The sequence below is a fragment of the Lepeophtheirus salmonis genome, chromosome 10, assembly GCF_016086655.4.
Source record: "Lepeophtheirus salmonis chromosome 10, UVic_Lsal_1.4, whole genome shotgun sequence".
NCBI lineage: Eukaryota > Metazoa > Arthropoda > Copepoda > Siphonostomatoida > Caligidae > Lepeophtheirus > Lepeophtheirus salmonis.
The window spans coordinates 1,485,164-1,508,948 of NC_052140.2; the positions used below are offsets into that span (position 1 = coordinate 1,485,164).

The following is a 23,785-nucleotide window of genomic DNA, read 5'->3' on the forward strand; positions in this document are numbered from 1 at the left end:
ACCGTGGACTAAACAAGAAACTCCAGGAACGACTGTTACCTCGTCTATGCGGTATATGAGGTTCCGTCGGTCAACCAGACTAAGTTGCCAGCCTCCTTGATGATACTGGGAATAGTGCCATCAGACAAGAAGATGATGCTTGCGTATTGCTTACCAGAAGGCCTGAAAATCGGGGCCAATGAGTACCAGGACGTCCTCAAAGATGTGGTATTGCCCTCGGTAAGTCCAACTACACAAAAGGAAACTATGTGTTTCAGTTAGGACTCTACCTCGGGTAATAAGACCAGGACAGCACAGCAATGGCTTGATGAGAATTTTTCTGATTTACTATTTGTAAATTTATATCCCTCTCCATTTAAATCATATTTAAAAAAGTAAAAAAAAAAATATAAACTTTGATTTCTTCAATTTTTGGTAAGTACTATTGGAATCATATTGGAACGGAACACTAAAATCGTATTTTCAGCATTCAACGTTCAAAACAAAAAAAATAATTTCCGTTTATTGAGTACACGTTCAATAAACGTTCCGTTCACAAGCCTGTTTTTTTTTACTGGGATTAAAACTTAATTAATGACAAATGTAAATATTTTTTATAAGTCTCTTCTGGATCTTTTTAAAAAGTATTTCTCAGAAGATAGTGCTCCACAAAAACATAACTGAATAAGCTCCTTTTAGTGCTACAACTAAGCATCTGTCGTCTGATAGTGAAGATGCACTTATCGAAATTTCATGTGATCAAACACTATAAACAGATTTTGATTTTTAAAACACTTGAAGAATTCTGGATTTATGTGATGAATGAGTACCCATTGCTGGCTTTTTGAATAAAATATGAGAATCATCATTATATAAGTTAAGTTGAGTGATATTATAATTACAAATCTACCGATTTTTTTTATGGTAGAACTATAGCTGCATGAACCAAATTATTGGTATTATTTTTAACCTGGATTCACCATTTATTAGTTCTAAAACCAATATAACTAATTGATGACAATAATCCAACATATCCGTGAAAATTTGAAATAAGTTTATAGTTTCATGTCTAAGGATTTTGTTTTATTTAATTAATTATTCCTTAATGAAGTATTGTATTTCCTTTAATAATAGCAAAATTGTATTAATGTGTTTGAACAAGTTTAAAACTTTACTGTTACAAAAAAAAAAAGTGACAACGTGTGTAAGGAGTTGATATACAAAATGTAGTCATATGATCTGATGTGAATACACATAAAATGTTCCAGGTATACTATTTCTGATACAAAATATATTCCCATAAACATCCAACTCCTTCAAATGATCATTTAGTAATTATAGAGGCTCTTATATCATAAAATAAATAAAAATAAGCAACTAAGGAGGTTGAATCAGGCTCATTTCAACACAGGGGAAGAGGATATGAGGTCGTAAGGAAGAAAGTAGATAGAAAGGCAGGTATTTAGTAATATAGGTGGTCATCGGCAAGTGAGCAGCAAATACGCACAATATACTAAGCTAAATACTACCTTGGAAAAGAGTGGATCTTAAAGTATTATTATTTATTTTCTTCCCGGATATTTCCAATCGTAATAACATTCCAAAAGCTCCAACTCTGGACAATGTTTAAAATCCTTAGAACTGATCCAAGATGGAGTTCTATTATTTTCCGATCCATTAGGACCTCCAAAAGTGTTGAGAGTGCTCATTATCTTTCCCGTAGAATACGAAAGGAGGTTCCAGTTAGTGGAAGGCAAACTCGTCCAGTCCTTCGGACTCTAAAGACCCTCGCTCCACTCCATGGAAAAACCACTATTCCATTTTACTTATCAGATATCGGTGAAGGGATAAAAGAAGTGACTATCAAGGAGTGGTTCGTCAAGCCCGGAGACGTTGTGAAACAGTTTGATGAAATATGTGAAGTGACTTCTGATAAGGCATCCGTGACAATTTCCTCTCGTTATGACGGACAAATAAAAAAGTTATACTATGAGGTAGATGAAATTGCTCAAACTGGAGATCCTCTTGTGGACATTGAAGCTGATTTGGATGGAGAAATCGAAGGAGAGAGAGAAATAATGGATAGTCAAGCTGAAAGTGCAGTTGAACCTTCCTTCAGTTCTGAGGAAAGGCCTACAGGAAAAAGACTTGCAACCCCAGCCGTTCGTCGACTTGCAGCTGAAAATAATGTTAATTTGATGGATGTAGAAGCCTCAGGAAAAGCGGGTCGCATCCTCAAGGATGATATTTTTGCTTTTCTAGAGAGAAATAGTGATATCAGCTCATCATCCGTTTCTCCTAAAACTGTACCAATTGCCACTAAAGTATCAGACCCTCCTCTGACACCACTAGTCCCTCCTCGCCCTGTTATTCCGCAAAAGGATGAGATCAAACCTATGAGTCCTTATGTCAAAGCAATGATAAAGACTATGACTGAATCTCTTCAAATACCTCATTTTGTTTATTCAGATGAAATTACGGTTGATAAACTAACGGATATTAAAAATCTCCTTCGTAAGTCAGCCCTTGAAAGAGGAGTCAAATTGTCTTACATGCCATTCATTATAAAGGCAGCCTCTCTAGGTTTAGTGCAGTATCCAATTCTTAATGCTGTTCCTGATTTTAAAAAAGAGATTATCAGTTTCAGAGAGAATCATAACATTGGAATAGCAATGGATACTCCAAATGGTCTTCTCGTTCCTAATGTGAAAAATGTGCAGGCCCTAAGCATTTTAGAAATTGGTGCAGAATTAAACCGTCTCCAGGATCTTGGGGTGAAGGGGAAACTCTCTTCTAACGATCTTAATGGAGGTACTTTTACTATTTCTAATATCGGATCCATTGGTGGTACGTACATGAAACCCGTTATCACTCCTGGACAAGTTATAATTGGTGCCATTGGAGCAATTAAAGCAGTTCCCAAGTTTGACAAGGACGATAAAATCGTTAAAGCAAGTATAATGAATATCAGTTGGTCAGCGGATCATAGGATAATTGATGGTGCTACTGTTGCCAGATTCAGCAACTCCATGAAAGACATGATTGATAATCCAGAGACAATGTTGATGCATCTTAAATAATAATAATTAATTAGTGAGATTCATTTTACTTAAAACCATTTGTAGATCCTTTTTTTATAACTTGCTCAATAATGATATATGACGATAAAATATAGAAAGATATTATATCCTTTAATGTGAGAGTTTAACTTTTTATTATTTATCTAATAAAGAAAATGATTCAAAAATATATAATATGTATATATAATAATTAAACGATAACATTAGACAGAAGAAGAACCTATGCGTTATAATCAAGTAACATGTTATTATTATTGTTGAATTTTCGATTCATCAACCACGGAGGGCGAAGAACAATGTACTTGGATAAACTCTCTAGCTCAGCTCCGTCTAAAGGTTTAAAAGAAGAACTTTTGAAACTCAGTTTATATAGATCCACCACATTGTGAAGAATTTTTCTTACATCACCAGGAGGAAGTCCACATGACCAACGAAGATAACAAATGTTTTTATTGAGGAGATAAATACCATACTCACATCGACTAAGATCCACAGAACGAGCAGAGAGAGGAAAGTCACGCAAATCCTCCTCTTGAATTCGACAAACATCATCTCTGATCGCAAATACAGAGCCAGAGGCTTTGATTGGATATTTTAATGGAATATCAAGGCAACGAGAGATTAATAGAACGAGATGAGCGATCCACCCTAAAACAATGGATACAACATTAAGAGTGTCTTGTTTCAAAAATGGACGGCTAAGCGATGATAAATTTGGCAGAGAAACCCATCGAATTGTTGGGATATTACTATCAATGGATATTGGGAAGAGGTCATTGATTGAATTCACCAAGTGAAGACGTGTCTCTTTTATATGACTATCAAGTAACTGGAAATCCTCAGCACTCTTCTGACACGTTTTTGACCAGACGTTTAATGATGACTTAAGGGAGTCCGTATCTCCGGATAACTTTTTTATCACATCCCTTTTCTTCCGTATGCCTTCAGTTAATAAATCTATTTCCTTCTTCACTAAAGTATTCTTATCACTGAGTCTTTTTTTTTCGGACCTTAGTAGATCCAATTGACATTTAAGGTACTCAATTTTTGATGAAATAAGTAGTTGACTCTTGCGTTCAAAGGGAGTTTTCTTTGAGGGATCTGAAATGAATATCCTTTGGTGTAGAGAGAGAGAGGAGTCAGGATCCAGAATTTTAGTATTATGTGGATCTAAGCCTTGATCCGCAAGCTCTTGCTATATATATATATAAAAAGATAAAAAGAAGGAGATTATAAATGAATGAATTAAGGGATGTGGGATTGATATTAGACCTACTTTGAGACTCTGGTTGTCTGCTTCTCTCTGATATAAGGCACGCTGATGTCTCCGCAATTTAAGTAGTAGTGACAGAGAATAACTGGAGACCGAGATGGGTGTAAGGAAGTCAAGTACCTTCAACGTGGGCGCATTGCCCTTAGGAACTAGAGAAAGGAAATTTCCTCCCAGGATTCCAAGGAAACAAAGGGGCTCATTCTCTGCAATTCCCTCTGGAAGGGATGTGCCCAGGGATGGGAGGGACTTCAAATCGGAAACGACCCATGTCTGACATGAAGAGCCAGAGCGGAAGGATATTCTAAAACAAGTGTCCGAGTGGAGAATGCTTTCATGAGGGATCTTGAGGATCAAGGGATCATCCTGCTTCTTCTTTAGGCACAAACTCCAAAGAAGCTTTTCATTCTCATCCGAGATCCACACTTCTCCTTCATCCTCAACCACCTCATGATTGTAGAACACAAGGGAGGAAATGGAGCGGACGCGGAGTTGGAACGTTCCTGGAGGAAACCAGGGCTTCTTGCTCATAAAGCCTGTGTGTCGCATTGACTCCATCATCATATGTACATCATATGATTTCTCACCATCAAGGACGAGGAAGGACCACTCCTACAACTAGGCTGGAGAATCATTCCACGAGGAGAACCTCCTCCCCTATTCAATTATTGAGTAATCCAAACGTAATCACCAAAACTAAGAAATAAGGAGTTGAGCAGTAGTTGACTCCAGTCAGTCCTCAGATATTTTGATGAGCAGAGTCACAAAGCTGCATATTTAAACTTTGTCCTCACATCACTTTTTTTTCCTATTTCTTTTTCTTTACTATCGATACATAGAGCACACTCCTCGCTCTCCTTTGATTTCCCCCCTCTTTCTTTCTAGCCAGATTTAAAGCGTTAAAACGCTTTAGCCAGATTCAATGAATATGGCGTGCGCTTAAGTTGACTCAAGTACAAAAGAAATGTATCCAATTTAAAAAGTTAATCCAGTCAATTGAAGCTTTAACAGCGCGTATCTTACTCATTTTTTTTAAAATATCTAAAATTGGCACCCGGTACAGCGCAAATCTCTGCCTATAGTCATTTTTGCTATATGAAGCATCTGTATTAAACCTACATAATGACGCCCATTTGGGCTCTGTACCTCAATATTTTCCAAAGTTATGGTCGATTATGATTTTTAACGTATTGTGCGACCTTGACCTTTCAAAATGTAATGACCACTTAATGCGACCATATATAATCATCGCACAAAGTTAAATCAAAATCTTTTGCCGGTATCCTACTAACCAACAGACATACAAACCGAGTCAACAGCATAACCTCTGTTCAACTTTGTTATTTTTATAGAAATTTTAAGCATTCAACAATTATCTATTATGTATTCTTAATCAACCCAATTTTATAGTTAAACATAATACATTATGTACAATATTCATTTGAAAATAAAATGAAGCTAATGGACAATTCAATCAAAGTTTCGGAGAAAAGAATAACAGTTTTTGAAAGAGTTTTCCTTTTTTTATTAGCATGAGGCTAGTTGTTACTTAAGAAACACAAGGTTTAGCTTACAAATTAAATAATTTGGATGCAATTTGATTTGAAAAAAAAATGCTGGGTAGGTAGTATTACTATGTACTAACAATTTTTTAAACCATTTTAGTCAAGATAGGAAATTGGCTTGGTTACATATTGACATGGTATAATAGTGTATATTGTAGAACTACATCATTGAAATGATCCTTGTTTTATGGTTTAACCTTATATATATTAAATGTAGTTATTTTTTGTAATGGGTAGGATATGAGCTGTTAAAATAGCTATTTAATGACTGCGTTTACTTAAGGTTAATAGAAATACATTTACTTTATAAATATGAATAGAACATTCTTTTGCACTGTTGTCAAACTCATGAAAGAGCTCGTTTCAGCATTCCCTCATTCAATATTATTATTTCTACTTTTATATAGGTATATATTAATCAGAGCTTTAGAGTAGACCGCACAACTGTTTTAACAGTGAATGTTATTTGCTAACATTTTGCTTATACAACATATTATGATATACTTAACATGTTTATAGACTATTGGTAACAAGTGTATATTTGGGTTTAATACATAGAATTTGAATTCCAATATATTTTTTATACTGACAAGTCACAACAACGTCGTGTCCAACTCTTCGTAAAAAAAATATTTTTGATCAAGACAAGTAACAAGATAAATTTTTCTTGATTGATTATTGCGTATACAGATATATATGAAATGAAATAAGCATACTCGTGGAAAGGACAGGTATGAATTATAATCTGCATAAGGACTTAATATATCTATTATATTGTAAAAAAAAAAAGCGAACTAAGGGTTTTTGTAACAACTCCCCCGGTCTTTCCTAGTATGTAATAACAATAAAATATGTATCACCATTTTTTGACGTCATAAGAGTAGTAGTGAAGTCCACATTTTTTTCATGTGATCCAATCTTTTATTTTATATGGAGGAGCATAGACTTCAACCACGCAACCTCCTTTGGTGAAAAACATCCCTTTTGATCAAGGTTAATAGAAATACATTAACTTGCCTTTTGATGATAAATTCCTATTTGGTCGACTCATATGAGCGTTGTACAGCTATATAACTATGATATTTGAATTAGTTCTAATTTTATATGAACATCACGCGGTAATTTAGGCAGCTCTTTCATTTTGTGATAATATTTGAAATTTGATGCAAAAAGGATGGACTATCTGGATATTTAGAACTCAAAATCAAAGTATATATATGTTTAAAGGTCTTTTAACGTAAATTTTCATAAAAAAAAATAATTAATTATATAAACTAATAAATGTGTCTTTCAGCTTCAGTTAGATTTTTTACAAGATTATTATGTTGTAAATATGCATCGACTAAATAATAATTTTTCGGAATTTTAAATATTATGCTTAAATGAAAGATTTGTATAAAATACCCCGTGATCTTGACATGAAATGAAAACCCCAACAAATATAATCATATCAATGAGTGAGTTCACCAAGTAGAATTTCTCATAAAAGATATTTTTTACATGAAGAAGTTGCTTGATAAAGGTATGTGCTCTTCCAGCTTATTAGTTATTGATGTGATCTTTGCAAATAAGAAAAGAACAAACAGCCAAAATGATGTCACGTGAAGTGTCTTCTAGGGGCACATGAAGCTAGCTACTATTATTGAAAATTATGAACTCATACTGAAACCGCCTACAATTGGTCCCTTTTCCCTGGCTCGTATTCATTATTCCCATTTCATTTCCTAATCAAACTCATTGCTCATCCACTTTTTAAATAATTGAACTGAGGAATTTGCGCTGATGATTGATGAATTAATCATGTCTCCGACTGTAGATAAGACTGGAGGAGGAGTACCCAAGTGGCTCTTGGGATTAGCCATAGGTGTTCCTGTCGCAGCTGGAATCGCGTATGTCTTATTTGGTGGTACCTCAAGGCCCAAGGATAAGAAGGACTCTGAAAAGGCATCTCCTAAAAAGGAGGCTTCCCAAGTACAAGTTCCCTTTCCCTAAACTTTTTGATTGTAATGATGTGACTTACTCCTTGAATTCCTAGATGAAAGATCCCTTAAAACAGGCCGTGGCACACAAGGATAAGGGAAACGAATATTTCTTCCAAGGGCGCTATGAGTTGGCCATCAAATCCTATTCAGATGCCATTTCTGTGTGTCCCACAGACCAACTCCGTGATCTCTCAATTTTCCATCAGAACCGGGCTGCGGCCTATGAGCAGCTGGTAAGAGGAGTCTTGATAATTGATTTACTAATAGGAATGACACTCCTGTATCTTGAAGGGTAAACTTGACTGTGTTGTCAGTGACTGCGATGTAGCCTTGTCCTACGCCGGCAATTACGTCAAGGCACTGGATCGGAGAAGCAAAGCGGTGCACCACCTTGTAGATAAAGAGTCCAAAACTGAAGTGAAAATTGAGCTTCTTGTTAAATGCCTAGAGGACTATACAGCTCTTAATCTCCTCAGTTCCTTCAAATCCCAAGAACACATGCTGGCCTTAGATTCATTACTTATAGAGCTCGGGACGTTGGAGGCTCAAAGATATGTCAAGAAACCTCTTTTTCCAACTAAAATGATGGTGAAATCCTTTTTCAGCTATTTTATTAAGGACCCTTGTCTTAAGATGAGTTTGGATGTTCAGAATGGTAACATCACTAATGGGCATGGCTTGAGGTACATATATTTCCTACGCTTTGTTTTAAATCAATAATACCTTGCTTTTTTTTTAGCGGGTTCGAAAAGGCACTGGATGCGTTTGAAAACGAAGAGTATGGGTCCATTGTTTCTTTCTGTACAGAGGAACTAACGAATCCCAAGAGTGTTCATATACTTCAAGCAAAGCTCCTACGATCCACAATTTGTGTTATCACAAAGGATGTTGAACAAGCTTTTAATGACCTTACTGATATTATAAATGATGACAAAGTGGATTTGTATTATCAGGTGAATGCACTAATCAAGAGATCACATATTTTTATCAATAGGTTAAAAGATCCCAGTTGGATCCTGAGTCCAGTTTTGCGGATCTTCAGAGGGCTGAAGAGCTTCAACCAGACAATCCCGATGTTTACCATCACCGAGGGAAAGTAAGGGTTTTAACTTTGTAGTTGATAGATAAAACAAATGTATTAATTTTCTTACCACCTTTTAGCATCATTTACTAATTGGAAACCTTGATATGGCCATTAGAGACTTTAATAAGGCTTTAGAGATAGGTCCTGATTCCCCAATATTAAAAGCTCAGATGAATGCTGCTATATTAAGGAAATGTTTGAGTCAAGGGAATATGTTGGGTGTCGACGATTGCATATCAGCCTTCCAAAAGCTTATTGAGGAATACCCCAATTGCTCAGAATGTCACACTTTATACGCTCAGGTACTCACTCATGTTCATGACTTGTTTATTCTTGATGGAAATAACCATGGTTTATATTTTGTTTTAGGCATTGAGTGGAGGACAAGAATTTGACAAATCCATCGCTATTTTTAAGAAAGCTATTGCCATTGAGCCTAAAGATCCTTTACTCTATGTGCAACAAGCCATTGTTCTTTTAGATCAACAAGGGGATATCGAGAATGCTACTACACTAATTAATAAGGCCTTAGAAATTGACAGCTCCTGCCATATCGCCTATGAACATCTTGCTTTAATTGAAATGCGCGCTGGCAACCACGAAAAAGCACTTAAATTATTTGATAAAGCTATATCCTCGTCTCCAGTGGAATTGGACTTGGTACATCACTTTGGTCAAAAATATGGTTGCATGACACAAGCCAAAGTTGGGAAAAGACTCGGATATTTTCAAGCTAAAAATTCATTCAATTGGTTTAGTCAGATGGTATAATAATATTTAATGATCCATTGATGACGAAGAAATATTTTTTAGTGTTTTAAATGGCGTCTATATAGTAAGGGTTTATATTTATTAATTAATTAATAGAAGGAAGGATTACATAATTATCAACTCCTTTGTTTCATAAATCATATCTCCTTTATTTACGCCTGCATTTATTCGTGAATATAATTCTATTAGGGCATTAATTTTATCCGATATTGAAGAGATTTAACATGCTGCTGAATTTATCAGTTCATTTCTCCTATTAATTTTGCCTCCTCACACAAGTTTTGTTATATATAGTGTGGGGAGTTTCACGGATCTAAGATCATATTATCATCATCCCTCTCAATTCAACCCTTTATCTTCTCTCTCTCACACACAATTTAGTTTTGTTCTTCTAAAAGTGATCCATTTATATTTTTATGTATTTGCATTATGGAAGAATAAATAAAAACTCAAAAAGTCAAATGCGTGGAGAATTACTTTTCGATATAAGTTGTTAAAATTGCGATTATTGTATTTTTTCAAATCATCTTGGCATTTTCATAATACGTAACATAGTAGGGAAGACCGAGAACGGTTGCAACAGTTCCTTATTCTCATGAATTTTGTCCAAGTATTCTTTAAGATATTGGATAAAATATGTAGCAAGTGAGTTTTTCCTGTAACTAATATCATCATATGTGACATGAATTATTGATTTAGATTTTTATGAAAAATTCAAAACTAACTCAGTGAGGAGTTATTTGATAACGCTCAATACAAAGGAGACGGCTTCTATAATTTTCTTCGTATTGTTTCTTTTTTACGTAATTACACTTCACATCAAACATGTTTTAAAGGCAAAAAATGGAAGAGGTTTTTGAGAGTATATTTATAATATTACTCATGTTGTATAATAATTTGAAAGTTATGAATTCAACATCATCAAAAGTCTAGTTATTTATTTATTAAAAACTACTATTTAGTATAATTTCCCCAAGTTCTAATGTAAATTCAATCTTGTGACCGTCCCTGACTACGGGCACAGTCCCATTCATATACAATTTGTGGAAAATATATTGACTAATATTGTCATTAAATAGATTCAAAGACTGGCAAACATATCTAGGTATGTTGTGTTACAATTTAGCGAGTCTCAAGTCAAATACCTTGAATTAATTGAGCCAAAAACAAAGTGCGTGCAACTCTCTCTGTCTTCCCTATAATATCCGCTCTATGAGAAGGGGAGATGCAGTAAATTGTAAATGTATGTAATAATAAATAATTCAAGTGTTATTCGTTGTGACTTAATCCCTCACACTCCAAAAGACTGGGAATAAATAATACTCATCAAAGTTAGTTACTGTCATGAAATAATATCCATAATATTAAATAGTAGAACTCCGCGCCAGGTAGTGAACGGCGGATACAACAATATTTTTATAGTACATAAAATATATATTGAATTGTATATATATATATTTGAATAATGGGGAATTCATTGAGGACTGCTGCTATATACGCGATGGTTGATGGTTTAAGAAGGTTGTGCTCTAATAATAATAACATGGAAAAAGAAACGAAGCAGTTCATGGAGGGAAGGCGTACGAGTACGATATGTTATTATTAGTTATTAGTTACCATAAACTATATGTTTGAAACCAAGAGGGGTTAATGGCAAAAAATTTCTATTGAAATTTCACTTTCTGTGAATGCTGAGGAGAGTGTTCAAGTTTTTTTTTTTTTTTTTACTTATATGGATGTGAATGTAACTTTTCATATTGTGCGTTATAGCTTACTACAAGTATAATATCCTTAAACCACTGACTACCAGTCGGTTACCTACATTCACTAGGATTTAAGATTACGCACATACGTAGCACATATAAGATATTTTGCTTTTAGTGAGGATCAGTCTCCTTAACTGAACACATATAGTAAAGACACAGGTATAAGTGACCTTTGTAAATACATTGTTACGTATTTTATATATGTACCTAGAGCAGGAGATATCCTCGAAAATCTGTTGCAACACGCAAACACTCTAAATAATATGGAACAATGAATGCCACAACGTCGCCACTTTCTTCTATGTGGGGTAATGGGCCTTCTCCTCCTACTTTTCCAACACCGCCAATCACAACAGGATCCTCGGATCAAGTACCTATTCCAAGAGCAGCAGCCCCTTCACTTTTGACAAATGGACGTCACATTCGACCGCCTCTCAGACCCTTTTTCATTCGAGAAATATATAAAAATGGATTTCTGAAAAGGTTGCCTCACAATGAGAAAAAGAGCTCAGCACTTTCTAAACTCATGAGATCGGATCGATACTGGGTCGTTTTCTCTGTTCATGATGAAACTCTACCCTTTCTCGAACTATGGAATGAACCCAGTGAAGTGGCTACAAAACCTCCTGTCATGATGTTTCCCTTAATTATTTGTCAGCATATTTCTCCATCTCTTGTGCCAGCGGATACGGAATGGACATTTGTGATTAATTTTGAAAAATCCGCCGTGAGATTTTCCTGTAATTCCAGGCAGACCATGGAGGAGTGGGTTGAATGTATCCGTAACAAACTTGGAGAGATGGGAATATTTAATCCTAGAGGTCAGTATTCTTTCTCTTTCCTACCTAAAATTATATTTTACTTTTTATTTGAAGGTAATTTGTACTCTAAAATTGGGAATCCATTCTTGAATCATTCCACTTCTATGATAAGTATCCAACCTGTTGCTACATCACGAAATCCAATGTCTCCCTTGCCAGAACCCCCGTTAATTGGACTTAATGAAATTCCTTGCTCCTCTTCATCACCAATTGTTTTAAATAATACTGCTGGATCACGGACAAGCATTGTTGATGCATCAGATACATCTAATCAGACATTTACAACTTCAATTTACTTGAACCAAAGTCCACCAAGTACACCCCCATTAGCATCATCATTGCAGTCATCCTCTCCTACAAATACAACCCCCAACGCGGCTCAATCATCATCTGCTTCATCCACTCCAAATAGTAATTCTGGAGGTGCTCGTCCAAAAGTGGCTCCCACTACTGGAGCGAGTAGTGTGTATTTGAATAAAACAAACCCTACAAGACATGTGACAGTGATACCTATAAATAATGCCGCGGAAGATTCTGGTGAAGCTTCCAGAGAAGAATCTTCGGCATCACCCACAAGAAGTGCAGCTAGTGAAAAACAACAGAGTAGAAGAAGATCTCGTCGAAATAGTCAGGCACCACCTATAATATCTGAACCTAAGTAAGATTTCGCTTATACCTCATTCATTGGGCATTATATTTTTATTCGATATACACTTATTTTTCCTCCAATTTTTCAAGTGGAAGTTTAAATGTCAATACTAATGAGAGCAATCGTCGTTTGTCTCGTCGTCTCTCAGACTGCAACTCTCAACGCAGGAGACGAACAAAAAGATCTTCGTCTTTAGGACCTTTATTGGATGATCAACATATAGCTTCAGCTATTGCTGGATTGGGTACTCGAACCAATTCATTGGAAAGTGTAGATTCTAATCCAAGACAGGCATTAGCAAAAAGTGATCGTCGAGCAAATTATCACAGACGACCATTACCGAGAATACCTGGATTATCAGAGAGTAATCCACCCATACCTTTATTTGGTAGCCCTCCAAGGCCAAGCTTTCATCTCCCCGGATCTGCTATACCTCCACATGTACCGATTCCAGGGCTGACTTGTCATCCTTCATATTTGATACCTAATCCTGCTACAGCACCCCCACCTCCTCAAACCCCTGGTGCAACTTCACCTCCTCAATCTCTGCCCACAAATGTAAACAATAATCCCCTGCCTCCTCATTTGCATCCTGATATGATTCAATCTTCTCGGTCTTCAAAAGGTAGACTATGATCCCAAAATAAATTTTTATTGATTAAATAAATAATTATATACTTGTTTTTAATTTTTTAAAGAGCAACAAGTAACTTGCCTACGCCAGGAAATAGGACATCCAGCTGGAGTTCGATTAACTCTTCGTAAAAGAGACTGTATAAATTCAATTGCACTTGTTGACATTTTTGGATGCCTCTGGGTAGCGGGATGGAAAAAACAAACAGACTTCCCTATTTTGTACAAGGCTTTTCATTTGGGAGATCAAATTGTCAGTATGGGCTCTGGTGGCGTTCCTGTTCGAAGTGCATCTGAATTTCATAAAATTGTCAAGCAAAAAACAGCGGAAATGCACATTGAAATCATTGTTCGTCGAATACCATTTGGTCAAACATTTTTCATTAAAAGAGAAACCGAGGGTACTAAAAGTGTTTTTTGATCAATTTACTCATAATAAATGTGTATATATAATTTAGGTCAACCCCTTGGTATAGTTGCTAATAGCACTAATTCAGATATTAAAGAGGTTATTCCTGGGAGCCCAGCATCTGTTCATGGTATGATACCGAAAATACGAAGCTTCGATGGACAAACTTTTGTTCCATGGTCTATCACAGAAATAAATGGTCGACCCTTAAATATTCTGAATAAGGATGGCGAAGCAGCAGAGAGATTAGCTAACACTGGAAGAGAAATGTCTATAGTCATTCAACCGTCTGATATTATTAACAAATTAAGGAAACAACTCAAATCAGTGAAAAATTACAAGGACTACCTACTCATATAAATTATAAAGCCATCTCATTTTATTTTCCGATTATGTTAATTAGGATTGATTTAATTAATATATAATTATGTACTACACAAATATTATTTAGTTTTTATAATAATGTTTCAACTCTCATCTAGAATAACAATTCATTAATATTATGTACTCCTAATGAACCATGTGTAGCTGTTCTATTTTTATATAGGCAGTCTTTTAATGTATGTCAAGATCATTTAATTAAATGTTTATTTATTTACAACCTTAGTCTGTATAAAAATCATTATTATTATATATATGTATAACTCAAAAGTCTATTGGTTGTAGAACAGGTATCCTTGGCATGTACAAGTATTTATACAAAGAAATGGTTTAAAAATAGAATATTATTTGCATTCTATATAATATATTAGGGCGGTTTGCTTGTTCACTTTCTTTCGAATTTACATTACAAATGCTGCGTAAAAGTGGTTATGTTCTAAGAAAATAACCTATGCAAAATTGCATTGTTCCCCCTCGTCATCTTTAGGTCGCACACTTTGGTGTAGGTTTGAAAACAAGCAAAAATTATTTCTTTATTCCATTAAGATTATAACAATGTATTATTATTCTTTATTTTACATATTATATTTGCATGCTCTACATATTAATTATATTAAACCTTTTTTTATTAAAACACCCCTTATTTTAGTCATGTACATTCTTAGTAGTATCTACTGATTTTAATCACCAATCTACGTTCTTCTATCAGTATAGTATTCCTTGTTCTATCATAACCTTTATTCTCCGTTTTACAAATATTCTATATTTTAGTCGTCTTTTATCCTTTATCAAATACACTGTACGTTCATATTAATTCTCCGTCTACAATCATTCCTCTCCATTCCGTGACTCCCATTTACTCGATTACCCCTTGGTGTTTCGGCAACAAGAATTGTATAACTCTTTCATTACATTCAGCTGAACACCACATTACATAAATCATTTTGGTAGACATTTTTACAATCTATTAATCAATTTAATAAGGCTCTCTTTTTAGAGTTCTCCTATGAAGCAAAAAGAGGACTTGAGGACATTTTGAGGATCTAAGTACAGCAGAGTAACTTTTTTTCTACTTATTTTTTTTTAGAAAGGAGAGATTCTCTCTTATTACTCCAACCAGAGGGGTGACTTTAGAAAAATAACTGTATTTAATTATGTTTTATTTTAATCTTTATGGACAAAATAAAGAGTTTTTGTCATTTTTTCAAACTTAAACTGATTAATGAAATGTGCGATCTAAAGATGGCATCGTAGGTCAATGGCATTTTATATAGGATATTTTCTTACTACAGAACAACAAAACAGCACGAGTCATCATCGAGATTCGAAAAAAGTTAAGAAACAAACCCTCCTAAAATTTATAGATGTCATTCAACTCTAATGAGGAATTAATATCGTAATGAAAATATTTTGTTAAGGATAACATGATATATTGTCCTCTGAATGCCGACAATGAAATGGACCTTACTTTCAATAGATTTATATGATTTTGCAAAAACATAAATATTCTATGAATATGATCTCTTTTTATTCGCTGTCCTCTACTTTTGAAGGATGTGCAAATAATCATTATCTTCATGTTGGGAGATTTTTTGTTGAATATATATTTAATTATAAGTCTAAAACTTATAACTAAGGTATTCATATAATGGAGTTGAATAGAAGGATTTAATCAATATATTATACACTTGGCAAAAATTGTTGCGCGTGCGTTGTTGAAAAGGCGAGGCAGCGGACAAGGTCGATAAATGAAATCACGATTCCTACTAGCAGTAAAAATCACTTTGACATAGAATACAGAGGGGTGTAGTGCAAGCACTCAGCTCAAAAAACGTTACTATTTGGAGACAATTTTGAAAAGGTAAACAGTTTATTTGATAAAATGAATGAGGAGGTGACTGAGAGTGTTGCTACTCTTCTGGAGCCTTATCTTCATAATAAAGATCGCCTGAATGTATTAGAAATTGGACATGGGAACGGTGATTTGACCCGTTGTTTATATCATCGATTCCCGAATATTCACATCACTGGGGTTGATTTGAATAATAAACTAGGATCCTCTGAGTCCCTCTATTCAGATCGGCTTCATTTTGTTTATGGGCAAGATATTTTGACATGGTCTGGGCCCAAGGATCCATTAGATATCATTCTTTGTGTTCGATCGTTACATTTTATACCTGACGTTCAAAAACTAATGCGTTTATTAAGGCTTTGGATGAATCCGAAAGGAGGGCATTTTGTAAATGTTCAAATTCCCTTGTTTCGTATTCCTCTGTTTCATGAGGAATTTGTTTCGTTTGTGAACGAAACATTTGCCGAGGAATTGAGAGGATATTGGTCTCAAGAGAGTGGAATTAATTTTATCCAATATTGCTGCCCCTCTAGATCTAATAAATCTCTCCTTCTCGGATCACTGCCCAAAGAAGTTAATTCTATATCTATTGAATCAAAAATCAGTTTAATTCATTTAGGTCCCTAAAAAACATACATACTTAAATTGAACAATTTCTGATTGTTTTTTTTGTTTTGTTTTTCAGATCTATCATTGGAGCAGTACCACTTGGTTCGTTCGTTTCTGGATAGAAAGGGTAGAAAAGAGTTAAATATCGCTTTGAGGACATTTCAATCCTCTGTACTAAAGTATTACGACCATGAGTTTGAGGATTTGTGGTTTGAAGACGTCATTTTAGATACAGTCATTGACCTATTTGTGGAAGTTTATAGTCTGTTATAAATATTTAATAAAAATGTTGCTCGACGGTGATAAGATCCCTCAAAATGTTTTATCTGAACTGCAAAAGGACTATGAGGTTGTTAAAAGCCTTCTTCAAACATCTGATCAAGATACGGATTTAAATGAAAGTTATTGTGAAAGACTTAATTCCGCTCGGAATATTATAAAGAAAATGGTTGTTAAAATATCCTCTTTTTCAAATGATCATGGCTATTCTCTAAGAGGAACTTTTTGGACAATCCATGCCAATGTTGATTCTATTTCAGAAGAAATTTCAGATCAAGAGGAAAATTTAAAGAAAGCATTTGAAGAATTTACTCATATCAAGAATAGAGAGCTTTGTGTTTTACAAGAAATAGAGGCTTTGAATCAGTTAGGTTGGATTTGGATACATAGAGCTTGTTATGAAGAAGGTAGAAAGCATTTAGAGAGTGCAAATGATCTCTTTACTGAGTATTCGTCGAAAAGTAATAATCTTCATAACATAGACTCTCTGCTAGATCCTTCATCGTTTCAAAAATCAAATTACATACTTGAAACGTCAAATCTTTGTACAGCTTGTGCTTTAGCCAATGCGTATCAAAAGTTGGGACTTCACGAAGAAGCAGCAAAGAAATGTCTTTATGCATTGGATAGGCAATTAGAGCTTGGAAATTATGATCCAATTGATTGGTGTGAAAAAGCCTTGAGTATTTTATCTCATTTAATGAAGAATTCTATGTTCCTCACCGCTAAAAAGTATCTTGCGATAACATTTACCATATGTTCTAAGAAGGAGACAATGGAGTATGAAAGATATCCTCGGATCTTTGCAAATGCTCAAGGACAATTAGGAAAGTTTTGCTTGTCAATAATGGAACGGAAAGAGATCTCAAATGATAAGGAAGTACCCATTCCTACCGTTATTGAGCTTGACCCAGATGTGATGTCGATTCCTACTAAGCCTGTTACTTCTCTAGAAGAAGCCCTTACAATGTACACTATTGGATGTAAATCCCTTAATTTAGCCGCCAAGTATTTCACTCTGGATGATCATTGTATTGACTATATCATAATTGTCCAATGTATGTGCTCCATGCTACATGTGATTGTAAAATTCCAGTCATCTCCAGAAAAAAAATACAAAACGTACCGTAAACAAGTGGAAATGATGGATAAAGTGTTAAAAATTCTAAATCCCTCTCATTATATGGAGGAATCTAGATCTCTTTGGATGGAGTCAGGACGTAGCTACGAAGAAATGTTTAAAATAAAAGAAGACTCAAAGCAACGAAATACTGTTATATCTTTGGCCATTCATAATTATACAAAATTTGTAGAATCTTTCACCCTACCCAGCATTACGGATTCTGAAGAAGGGATCTCTGTTATAGTGGCTTACTTGCACTTGGGGAAATTATACGGAAAATTGCAGCCACCAAAGGATGTAAAATATGCTCGACAATGCCAATGGGAATGCTATAGTTTAATTAGAAATTTCTGTCAACAGAATCCCACATCACCCATCATTTTGAAAAACAAGGAAGTGATTACGGAAATGTTGGAGTTTATTGATAGCTTTCATGCAATTGTCAAGAAATAATAAACAAATTGAATCATTAAAGTAAAATCGAATTACCAAACATGTAAAGTAATTATCCATGAGTAAAATATACACAATTTTACGAAATATATCATCAAAGTATGTATTTCATTACATATCTACATAGAGTTATGAATACAACAGTCTTAAAAAGACGATTTTCACTTAAAAATCAATTGAAATAACAAAATATATAATATATGGGTACTTATATGGCGTCTAAAAAACAACTTATTATTAATAATTTTAATAGGTATTTTATAACTTTAATAGGAGATAAATTCACCTTAAAGTTCGATATGATTGTGAGATATTCGGTACATACGTAATTTGGGGGTGCTTAGAGTCATATCGACTTTATCAATATTTTTCCAATTTAATCATAGCTGGTTTTTAGTTATTATCTGATATATATCCAGCATTGATATGAGATTGCTCACACTCTGGTAAGGAGGAACCTTCATCAGGACTTCGTCTCTCCTTTTTTATGTATTTGAGGGCTGCTTCTTCTTCGGTTAAATAGTCCAAAGAAGGAAGGTCCCATGCAGCTACATGGACATCATTCCTCCTTAATGGAGCCTCACCCCCTCCAGGATATGAATCTTCTTCACATTCATAATCCCCCTTTTTGCAAGTAAATGAGCCCTTAAAGCACCAGCGCAGAATGATTGAGAGAGTAATTACCAAAAAAACTAACACTGTTATCACGATTAGCCCAATGGTTGCTCCAGAGAGACTCGTACGACTTCCTGGATGAAAATGTCCTTGAAATATATATTCAGATGATATTCTTGGAAGAACACAGAGTCGACCATGAGGCTCGAAGAGTACATCTATTCCTAAATATCCCTTACAGGAGCATCTCTGATCAGAACATTTCATTTCATTGTGACAATAGCTCCCAGAGCAAGGTTCAGCCTGTTTACAGTTGCACTCCTGTGGATCATAGGCATAGCCTAGAGGACAGTCGCAGAAACCTCCACTGGAAAATGCTCTACAATAGAGTCCTGTACTCTCAATAAAACAATGTTCATCCGTGGAACAACGCATGGAAGATAAACTTCGAATATCCTCACTTTTCGATTTAGCCAAGCAATCATAGGAAGTACAATTGGGAGGATCATTCAAGCAATTCTGTACGACTTCTTTTCCAATGGATGAGGAGGAAGTTTGGATGGAGAAGAGAAGAATGATGATTGAACAGACTATTTGCCGCCACATATCGAAACAACACGGATGTAATTACTTGTAATGTATGTATGTACTTATGTAGGCATAATGACTTCCAATAGACGATGTATGTTTTAATTCCTAAATTCAATTATTATATATTCAAGGATCGAATTACATGCAACTATAGGACTATTACATACATTCAATTGAGATCTCTTTTTTCTTCTATCAAAAGAATTGAATTCTTTGTGCCATTCAGAAGAACGAACAACCACGTACACAGTAAAACTTTAAAAAAACTGTACATATGTACTATATATAATATAACTAAGAATTAAAAAACCTTCATCTACTATCATCATACTACTACTTTTAAAACGGCAACTACATGCGTGTAGTATGTATGTGGGACTTGTGCTAAGGTGAACCCTCGTCTTATTCACTTCACCAAAAAACCCTCCCCAAATACATACATATGAGTCAATGTGCTTGAATGTTTTAAGACAGGTGAAGACTGAAATGTTCTCTGTTTATCCATCTTCACTTTCTCCTCCTAACCTAAAAGAATATAATATTATCTACATGCATAGTGATAGTATATAATAATACCTAAACCACCTCCATTGAAATATACATGCTCTTTAATATTCATCAAAAATAATCACCGAAGGAACTTCTTTGCAAAATATATATATAAAACATATTTTAGTACAAAATGTACATGCTTTTTTAAAACTAGTATAATTATTAATTACTACACTCAACACCTTAATACAATTACGCAATACATTTTGAAGTAACCGGTTGTTGTTCAATTAAATCGGCAGGATCTGCTTAATAATAAGTGACCCAGGAGTAGAGCTTGGAATTAGTTGCAATATTTTTTACCTAAAGTTGCTAAAAGGCATACAGAGGGAGGGGATACAATTTGTTAAAAAGACAACCTCAAAATTTGATGTTTTTTAATCACAAATTAAATTAACAATATTTATTGTTGTCAATTGATTTAATATTTATGGTTCAAATTTGTCTTTCATGGAAAAAATATTTTTTCAAAATAGTCCTAAAAATAATTACGCTTAAAAGATACATTTTAAAACAAACTGAAGCCTAAAGGACTGTAGTTAAATTCAATATTTGTTGTAGCTTGATAAAATTTAAAAGAGCATTATCAGGGGACATTTAAAGAAGGAATTTTCATCCTCATCGCCGTTGAGGTCACTAATTATTAAACAAATTCCATTTTAGCCTTCTTTTTTGGCCAATAATAATAAATTAATCATTTGAATTTGTTCAACTGCCTATGCAGATATAGCTAACGATATTTGAATTAAAGTCCCTTGTTTATTATGCATTGTTTCCGGGTAAAAGGACAAATTTGTTTTAGTGAAGGCCATTAAATTCCCATCATCAACAGATTTCACTCCTATAAAAGATACTGGTATTTGGCCATTCTCAATTGAAAGTACATCATTTGGATCCAATTCAATTACCAAATTCTTTAGTTTCTCAAAATTTTAATAAATGCCACCCATGAGTCATGACCCCTATCTTGTTTGAACAGGTTCAGGTGGGAGAGTTAGGGGAAGGTTTGGTGTAATAAGGAAAAAGTTGCAAATCGCAACTAAATCAGGCTTTACTCAAGAGGATATGATTAAAAATAAGATCCAAACAATTTTTTAGATGCAATAAATGGAATTATAATTGAGTTCCCCCAAACAGCATTTAATTTTGAATACTTTGCTTCTAAATCAATTATGAACCTATTAACAGCTAAATATTAGCCCAGTGAAATACTGTCAAAGTGGACCTAATACTTGATAAATTAGGTTATACCATTTTTTATATATATTTTCTCTTCTACAACATATTATTGATTACTTTTTTCAGAAATCTGTGTTAATAATTCAGTTTCCGTTTCATCCCCTCCAAACAATCATCGTTTCTATATATATATATATATGTTGTGTACAAGACGAGATTTTGTACAGGTTGTAACGTAATAAGCAAATTGTACAAGTCGCAACCAAAAAATGAGATAAAGAATTTACAGTACTTCGGATGAGGATAATGGAATAATTGAACATTCCATGGATGATCTAAGTTTTGACTATTTTAATACAAAATACTAAAATATAAATATTATGTGGCATATTATAAAGTTCAAATACACACAGTTATATTACTACTAAGTACATATGACATGATTTGAAATTCGACCCCGGTTTCACTGCCAAAATCGGAGAAATATCATGTTTCTAATTCTTATAAGTAATAAATGTTTTCTAAACCAAAATTTTATGTAGACTTCAAATTTGAAGGCAGATATATAAAATAAGCAATCTTTTTATAGACATACTCATTTTTATAAAGGTGTGTTTAATCTGACAGAAATAAAATTATCTCTTTAGTATTTTCAAGTTCTACAAATGAATCAATTAGTCAAATACCTGTGGCTTTGAAAACCTGTAGTTGTTTTGACAAATTTTACCTTGATTTAGTCAATATCAAGTAGCTGTTGGTCATAAGATTGCGCAATATTACGCGTTCCGAAATATGGATATTTAACTCAAAAATTGAGTTTATGTTGCTTCGTAAAAAAAAATCAAAAAAAATCAGAAGTATTAAGTAGTTTGACTCAAAGTGGGCATCATTTTCATAGAGAATAATCAATTAACTTTTCAAGAATATCGCACATTCCGTATTTTTGTTACAGCCTCTCGTAATGTGAAATTTCACATAAAATTTTAAATGCGTAAAATGTAAAAAAAAATCTGAAATATTACAGCTGGTAGGAGAAAATTAAACGCATCATCCTTAAAATATACTATTTCCGGTATAAACGATCAAATTTTGAAGTATATAGCTCCAAACTTTTTTATGTACCATCCATTTTAATGACAGACGCTATTTTTTCACACGTCAATAAAATTAGGGAGTAGGCGCAATATTTGTAATGTTTCTGTAAAAGAAATACAACAAATTAGGTATCAATTTAAAGCTTATTAAACTTCAAATAAAATGATATGTAAATCAACTCAGTAGTCCTTTCTTATCAGTAGATATGTCTACCTAAAACCAGGAATTTATCAAAAAGTGTGAATTTTCGATTCTGTTTGTTAATTTAGACATATTTTTTAAACGGTCATTGCACAAAAGTTATGGAAGAAACAACTGAAAAAAACAGTTTTATTTTAAAGTCCTGGCTACTATCTATCATTTGAACATAAATAATGGTTATTTTAATCTACATTGTAGATTCTATAGGTCTACAAAATTGGAATTTAAAAATTTTTGTCACGCAAAAACTGTCATTTTTTGGGTCACAAATTCAAATTTCTTGGCTGAACGACAGAAAATACAGGATTGAAACTTAAAAAATCAAAATCTACAGACATTTTTACACTATAAAAGACTTATTAAGCAATATCCATTGTTTATTTTCTACCCTAAATATTTTTCACACTTTTGTCAATGAAACCGGGGTCGAATCTGAAACCATGTCATACCTAGGTACAATGTAATCTGAATAGATCAAAATGAAATGATGGTACCAATTAATAGTTGGTAATAAGAACGATTAATGTTGTAATTAAGTCATGGATTTTAAAACGAATACAAACTTGTACAATTTGGGTATACAAGTTGCAATTTATACAGACATCACAAGTTGTATACACCATATATATAAATTAAGATTTTGCCAACATCAATGGTTTGAAAAGTTTCTACGGCTCCAGTTAACATAATATAACATATTAGTTTTTTTTAATGTTTCGCAATTATATTTGTTAAATTTCAGTCTAAAGTCTCATTATATATGAATAATGGGTTTTTGATTTATACAGTCTTATAAATTTAACCAAGTTATGCCGACAATTTCCTGGCAGTAATTTTGAATCCTGA

General features: G+C 33.9%; 6 protein-coding genes across 7 annotated transcripts; 4 read left to right on the forward strand and 2 right to left on the reverse strand.

Moving 5' to 3' along the window:
- The first annotated feature begins 1,251 nt into the window (after nt 1-1,251).
- On the forward strand, nt 1,252-3,174 carry Dbct (Dihydrolipoamide branched chain transacylase E2). Its single transcript, XM_040720172.2, has one exon. The coding sequence runs from the start codon at nt 1,602-1,604 to the stop codon at nt 3,057-3,059; it is 1,458 nt and encodes a 485-aa protein (XP_040576106.1). The 5' UTR covers nt 1,252-1,601; the 3' UTR covers nt 3,060-3,174.
- On the reverse strand, nt 3,170-5,178 carry Uvrag (UV-resistance associated gene). The gene is made up of 2 exons (XM_040720171.2): nt 4,336-5,178; nt 3,170-4,254 (listed from the first exon to the last, which is right to left on the reverse strand). Exons 1-2 carry the CDS (start codon nt 4,891-4,893, stop codon nt 3,280-3,282), a joined length of 1,533 nt encoding a protein of 510 aa, XP_040576105.1. The 5' UTR covers nt 4,894-5,178; the 3' UTR covers nt 3,170-3,279.
- Nucleotides 5,179-7,539: 2,361 nt separating this feature from the next.
- Tom70 (translocase of outer membrane 70) lies at nt 7,540-10,193 on the forward strand. The gene is given in 7 exon segments (XM_040720145.2): nt 7,540-7,865; nt 7,930-8,109; nt 8,168-8,559; nt 8,616-8,871; nt 8,874-8,972; nt 9,038-9,262; nt 9,330-10,193. Coding segments are annotated over 7 exon segments (1,743 nt in total). The 5' UTR covers nt 7,540-7,676; the 3' UTR covers nt 9,732-10,193.
- Nucleotides 10,194-11,099: 906 nt separating this feature from the next.
- On the forward strand, nt 11,100-14,610 carry LOC121125043 (uncharacterized). Its single transcript, XM_071891402.1, has 6 exons — nt 11,100-11,656; nt 11,714-12,318; nt 12,373-12,976; nt 13,057-13,592; nt 13,666-14,001; nt 14,059-14,610. Exons 2-6 carry the CDS (start codon nt 11,769-11,771, stop codon nt 14,367-14,369), a joined length of 2,337 nt encoding a protein of 778 aa, XP_071747503.1. The 5' UTR covers nt 11,100-11,656; nt 11,714-11,768; the 3' UTR covers nt 14,370-14,610.
- Nucleotides 14,611-14,866: 256 nt separating this feature from the next.
- LOC121125137 (KIF-binding protein) lies at nt 14,867-18,795 on the forward strand. Of its 2 annotated transcripts, XM_040720266.2 has the most exons (3): nt 15,160-15,337; nt 15,388-16,861; nt 16,928-18,795. In XM_040720266.2, exon 3 carries the CDS (start codon nt 17,138-17,140, stop codon nt 18,704-18,706), a length of 1,569 nt encoding a protein of 522 aa, XP_040576200.1. In that variant the 5' UTR covers nt 15,160-15,337; nt 15,388-16,861; nt 16,928-17,137; the 3' UTR covers nt 18,707-18,795. The 2 variants fall into 2 exon arrangements, with proteins under 2 accessions (XP_040576199.1, XP_040576200.1); XM_040720265.2 differs by having other exon boundaries at nt 14,867-16,251.
- Nucleotides 18,796-20,627, reverse strand: LOC121125138 (uncharacterized). Its single transcript, XM_040720267.2, has 3 exons — nt 20,489-20,627; nt 20,080-20,437; nt 18,796-20,017 (listed from the first exon to the last, which is right to left on the reverse strand). Exon 3 carries the CDS (start codon nt 19,925-19,927, stop codon nt 19,100-19,102), a length of 828 nt encoding a protein of 275 aa, XP_040576201.1. The 5' UTR covers nt 19,928-20,017; nt 20,080-20,437; nt 20,489-20,627; the 3' UTR covers nt 18,796-19,099.
- Between the last annotated feature and the right edge of the window lie 3,158 nt (nt 20,628-23,785).

What these genes read in the sequence shown, in the direction of transcription:
- Dbct (XM_040720172.2), top strand. Translation starts at nt 1,602, where the DNA reads ATGTTTAAAATCCTTAGAACTGATCCAAGATGGAGTTCTATTATTTTC.
- Uvrag (XM_040720171.2), bottom strand. Translation starts at nt 4,893, where the DNA reads ATGATGATGGAGTCAATGCGACACACAGGCTTTATGAGCAAGAAGCCC. An exon ending in CAGACAACCAGAGTCTCAAA is followed by an intron (nt 4,255 to 4,335) that starts GTAGGTCTAATA and finishes ATATATATATAG; the next exon opens with CAAGAGCTTGCGGATCAAGG.
- LOC121125043 (XM_071891402.1), top strand. Translation starts at nt 11,769, where the DNA reads ATGAATGCCACAACGTCGCCACTTTCTTCTATGTGGGGTAATGGGCCT. An exon ending in GGGAATATTTAATCCTAGAG is followed by an intron (nt 12,319 to 12,372) that starts GTCAGTATTCTT and finishes TTTTATTTGAAG; the next exon opens with GTAATTTGTACTCTAAAATT. An exon ending in CATTAAAAGAGAAACCGAGG is followed by an intron (nt 14,002 to 14,058) that starts GTACTAAAAGTG and finishes TATATAATTTAG; the next exon opens with GTCAACCCCTTGGTATAGTT.
- LOC121125137 (XM_040720265.2), top strand. Translation starts at nt 17,138, where the DNA reads ATGTTGCTCGACGGTGATAAGATCCCTCAAAATGTTTTATCTGAACTG.
- LOC121125138 (XM_040720267.2), bottom strand. Translation starts at nt 19,927, where the DNA reads ATGTGGCGGCAAATAGTCTGTTCAATCATCATTCTTCTCTTCTCCATC.